The 5,526-nt window shown below is 27.5% G+C and overlaps 1 protein-coding gene across 1 annotated transcript in view; it reads right to left on the bottom strand.

Annotated features, from left to right (window-relative positions):
* Nucleotides 1-2,681: 2,681 nt before the first annotated feature.
* The window catches only part of LOC107493023 (ent-copalyl diphosphate synthase, chloroplastic), a 7,012-nt gene continuing 4,167 nt past the window's right edge, over nucleotides 2,682-5,526 (bottom strand). Inside the window, exons 11-15 of the mRNA XM_016114105.3 lie at nucleotides 5,387-5,485; nucleotides 5,029-5,274; nucleotides 4,195-4,318; nucleotides 3,418-3,615; nucleotides 2,682-3,041 (exon numbers count right to left, since the gene is read on the bottom strand). Of these exons, the coding sequence (XP_015969591.3) occupies nucleotides 2,808-3,041; nucleotides 3,418-3,615; nucleotides 4,195-4,318; nucleotides 5,029-5,274; nucleotides 5,387-5,485 (901 nt within the window). The 3' untranslated portion in view covers nucleotides 2,682-2,807. The remainder of the gene's footprint in view (nucleotides 3,042-3,417; nucleotides 3,616-4,194; nucleotides 4,319-5,028; nucleotides 5,275-5,386; nucleotides 5,486-5,526) is intronic.

Here is a 5,526-nt window from a genome sequence, read left to right as displayed (position 1 = left end):
CCAACTTATCTAAATAATTATTTTGGTAAGTGTGTATTGTCTTCTGTCAATTATGTATTTTGTTTGTTTTACCTTCACTTACCTATCAGTTGACACTCCAACCATTCAAATAATAACGCATCTATATACTTTACATTATTAATTTCAAAACTTATTATACTTTTCACTATTCATTTGCTACTTATTTGTTCAGACTCATGATCTGTTTTCAATTTTTCATGATGGATGGTGATATGACTTATGAAGATAATTTAAGGGAGATATATTGTAAATGCTAGTTAGGTGTTCTTAAAAAATATTTTATATGAAATATAACAGCATTTACAGAAAAAAAAAAAGAAAAAATAAAACTATTTATATAATATCTATTATAAATGTATTTCGAAAGAAATTTTACATGTTGTATATACTACACCAAGATTTGATAATTAAATTCTTCCACTACATTCTATATCATCACACAACAAAAAAAAAGTTTACTAACCTTATTTAATGTATAATATAACAATGACAAAAAAAATGTATTTATTTATTTAATTTCATTCTATGTCACTATTCTCCTCACTTTCGTATTTGTCATTTTCTCCCACTCAAGTTCTCATTTTTTTCTTATTTCTTTTGATTTTTTTCTATTCCAATTTATTATAAACAGAATGTATTTAATTTCAAGGTTAGTCACAGGGAAGTATATGTTATTTGATTACTACTTATACAGAGTAACCATTAATGGAGAGTTTGTTCATAGACATCATTTTAATTTTGTAAATTTTCAATCAATTTGTTCTATTAACGATAACTCTTAAATAGAGTTTAAATCTGCGATAGATTAGTTTTAGTCCATCAAACTAGGAAATACTATAGAAAATAAAAAAATAATTATACAAATTTTCTTTTTTTAATACCATAAATTTTTTATTTTCTAATAATATATAAATATATATTGCATTACAATAACATAGAATTATTGTTTCAAAAAATCACGATATTAGCTCATAACTCAAGCTCTATTCTATTGTTTGCACTATTTACTATTTAGGCATGTGTGGACCAGCTTAGTTGAAATTAGCTTAATTACATGTACAATAACACAAAAATAGTTACATTTTCTGAACTACTCCACCAACTTTAATATTAAAATATTGAAAACAAGTTGTTAGACTAGTGTTAACAACTTCTCCACCACCCTCACAATGTTGGCTGAGATAAAGCCAAAGTTGAAGTACTGTTAGTATTCACTATTTGCTTCTCTTTTTCAACTTATCATTCTGTACTGTAATTCATCCTTTTTATGTTGTCTATTCTATTTGTCATAAGTTATCTATATAGGGCAATATTGCTAGCACCAACCTTATGGGTCATGTCCCCTACTTTAATATTCCTGTTACCATACAAGGCAATAATGATTTATTTGGTGATTTGATCAAATTATTAAACCCAAAACTAAACCTATATGGGTATAGCTGGTTTAGGTATTAGATATTTTCTGCAATGTTAAAGAAAGAGAAATGTTCAGAGTCATTATAATTTATTATTTTTTATTATCACTTATTGATCAATTTAATTTTTTTAATTTAATTTTTTTATTCTAATATTTTAATAACATATTTTTAAATATTAATGATTAACTGATGATAAAAAATAATAAATTCTAATAATTCTCCAATATTTTTTAGCACAAAAAATCTACAAATAATAATGTAGCTAGGATTCGGTATATATATATATATAGCTCCGCCCACTTTGTCACGTGTCCAAACGTGGTCTTGTCTGCCATGCATTCTTATTATTATTATTATTGCCTAAGGAAACCATTTTCCATTAGACAAAGTTGTCTAAATTAAAGGGATATCTATTCATTTCTAAGAACAACATAACGTGCTTTCTCTTATAGTAGCCCACTTGCTAAATTTGTTCAAACCACCACTATCTAATCTAATCTCCTAGCTTTCAACATGGGTCAATGACTCAAATGGGTTATATGTTTGGCATACGTAATGCTTTCTTTTGCACTTAGGTTATGTTACGTGCATATATATTTTTTAATATATACTGAAGAGTTTAGATGCTATAAATTGATAAACATCATCCCAGACCCCTTTAACCTATCTTTCTAATCGAACTTGATTTTGTTTATAGGGTTAGTATAGTAAGCTACTATCAACTTGGATTGGTGTAGTTCTAAGCATGCTTGTCCTTTTAATAGGTCTATGAAATAACCTTTCTTTTTTTTTTCTTTTTAAGCTATATATACAATTACAATTACCTGTATAAAGACTATTTATATATGCTCAATTTCATAAGTATGGTTGAATTAACTTGGATTGGTCTAGTAATTAAGTTATTGATCATTTAAATAAATGTTGAGAGTTAGAATCAAGTCTTATTCACATGTTCAATTTATAGATATACGATTGAAAAAATATAATTTTCTAGTTTAATAGTGTTGAAATTTTTTTATAGAACTTATCTCTACTACTTTGGAATTTGGCTTCCGATTGTAATTAAATTTCTTAATAAAAGCAGTTTCTGAAATGATGTTATCAATTGATTATGTGTTTGATTATTACAGAGGAAAATTTGAATTAGTGGTATTTGACTATTTGCTCATATGGGAGCTGATGTATTATTTTGGAGTCAAAATTGAAGTAGGTGTGTAATTTGCTATGTTTTTGTAACATTGGTTAAATTGAAATACGACAACTTCTTATTATTCATTTATTTATATTACATTGATGGAGATCATGTACACTTGTACAGTTGTACACTGATGCAACTACAAACCTATCTCATTTCATTAAAGATCATCATCAAACAACTTTCTCAAAGAGAACTTTAGCAACATGGAAGTTGATGGTCCTTGAATCACAAAAGGCTGCATAGTAAAAACTCTTTGCCACCATCAGGAAAGTGTTCTTTATGTTGAAACCAAGGTCATTAGTTGAAGATTTTTGTAACACCAACTGCAAAAGTTCTCTCATCTCAGACTCTACTTCTGAAGTTGTAATCTTGTGCTTCACATTGTACCTTCCAGGCTCATTTTCCTGATGCAAAATACAATCCAAATTAATGATGAAGCCATTTACTTATTAGCAATTTAATTCTTTTTTTTCCTTCATATTTTGTGTGCTAGTGCAGCACTAAACTACACGACAAATTGTATGTGTAGGATGATGCTATGTTGGGGAATGGAATTCAATTACGCAATACTTAAATGCTAAACACCTCACCTCTTAACATAAGTGACAATAACTTAGTTGTTTTTGCTCACAAGCAATGTGATTGAAACATGAGTATTATTAGTCCTGAGAGAAAAACTATAATATGGTGCTTAATTCTTTTTTTTTTTCTTTTTGGAAAAAAGAAACCAAAACCTATGAAAAGAAAAGTCTTAGGATATGGTTGCCGTGTCACACTGACCTTGTCCTTTTGGAAAGAATAGAGCTTGTGACACACTGAGTTGGTTAATTGGAGCAAATGCTGATGTTGTGGATTGAAGCTTAGCTCTTCCTCTGAAATCCAATGTCCACCGCTTAGGTTTATTACATGCACCAATAGCCCTGCTTTTCCTTCGCAATTGTTCCCTTCTAATTGCCAACTTGAAAGCCATTTTTTCCACTGTTTAATTTTAGTAACATTCATGTAAGAAAAAAAAAATCCCATGGTTTAATAATATTGATTTTTTAAAAAAAGTAATTTGGTTTGGTTCTAGTTAGTTGATGCACTGATATCTATATAAATTAAATACTTATTAGGAAGATAATTACTATTCATCTTTCTAGGAAACCAATGAAAATTAATTTAAACAAAAATCAAACATAAAAATCTAAACATAACACATTTAAAAATCATATTAGCTTATTATTGATTACTTTTTATTTTATTTTTGTTTAGATTTATTCAAATATTTTTATAATATTTTTTTGAATAATTATATAAAAAAGAATATAATCAAATAATAATAACAAATTTACACTATTTCTACGTTACAACATTCTATTTTCATTTTGTTTTTTTCCACTTGGGTAGTTTCAAGTACTATTTGTTACAATGGTCAAATAGACATATTTGATAGATTATTATTCTTCTTAAAGATAATTTTGTAATTTCTGATATAAATTCTCAAGTTTTATCAATTAAATGACATTAATAATAAATCATGTAATAGGAAATACATGAGAACAAAAAGATACTTACTGCATGATGCATGTCATATCTAATTTCATGACCATGAGATACGAGTATATCCCAAGAAATTTGATCTATATCTGCAACCAAAGTCTGAACAAGTTCCTGTCCTATTCTATTCTTCTTCAACCTCCTGCAGATAACATTCAATCCACCCTTTAATGTGTTCAGTTTCTAGAAACTAACGACAAAAGCGAAAGGACCACTGTAGCTGATCCCTCCAACTTTCCAGAACTCATTTCATAGAAAGTATCGAAAACTAAATAACTTTAAAAAAATAAAAAATATCTAAATTTCAACATGCAGTATACATTTGTGAAGATTTATAGAGTACACTAGAGTACTTACCAATATTTAAAAAAATCCAAATAAAATCACCTATGCTATCAATCTAAAAATATAATCATTCATAAAAAAACATATTTAAATATTTAATTATATTTTAATATTTTTATTATATCTAAATATATGTTTATTACTATGGAGAAGAATAATTACTATTAATATGCATGCAAAATCTTTGGTTAAAAATATATATATATTTGTTTGTCACACCGCACATATAAAAACATTTTAGTAAAGCTTCCTACCATTTATTTTATATATATCTATGTATATCATTAGACAATAAGAGAAAGAGTATGTTAAATTGACACAATAATTTTAAAATTAAAATTAAATGTTCGATATACTACATAAAAACAACAAAGATAGCTAAGTGTGAAGAAGTATGATTAATAAAAAAAATTGGGGTCATGCAGATATCTAATGTTTTTAGATATTATTAGCATGTTCCATTAATTTAGGTGACATTAAAAAAAAGTAAAAAGAAAAAAAAGTTACCATCCAACAGAATTGTCACATTTGTCAAAGCATTGAGTGAATTTTGTAACGAAATCTTTTCTTGAATCAGCATCGTCATCGGTAACATAGGATGCTATTGTTTCAAGCAATGCAGTGGTCTTGGCCCATGCAAGCCTCTCCTGGGACCTTTCAGGTTCATAGATGCTGGCTGCCGCCAAAAAGTATGCCAATAGCAGAGAGTTTTTGCTCAGTCCAAATTCTGCTAATTTCAAATTTGAGTACCACCTAAAATATATTTATCTATTGTCAAATTCAATTGTTATATCATAAAATTGTTAAATAAAATTAAAGACAAATGAAATTTACTGATAAAGATTACTTAATTGTGTAATCTTACTCTTGAATCTTTTTCCATTCTGTTAGATGGACAGCTTGGCAGTTGTTGTAATCTAATTTAGCTAAGTCCAAGTAGTGGTTGTTGTTTACAATTGGCATCCTATATACAAATAAAATCATAAGTGATGAGTACTACTATTT

Source organism: Arachis duranensis, chromosome 6 (assembly GCF_000817695.3).
Source record: "Arachis duranensis cultivar V14167 chromosome 6, aradu.V14167.gnm2.J7QH, whole genome shotgun sequence".
Classification (NCBI taxonomy): Eukaryota; Viridiplantae; Streptophyta; class Magnoliopsida; order Fabales; family Fabaceae; genus Arachis; species Arachis duranensis.
The sequence above is the reverse complement of the archived record's forward strand: the minus strand, read 5'-3'. Positions and strand labels throughout refer to the sequence as shown.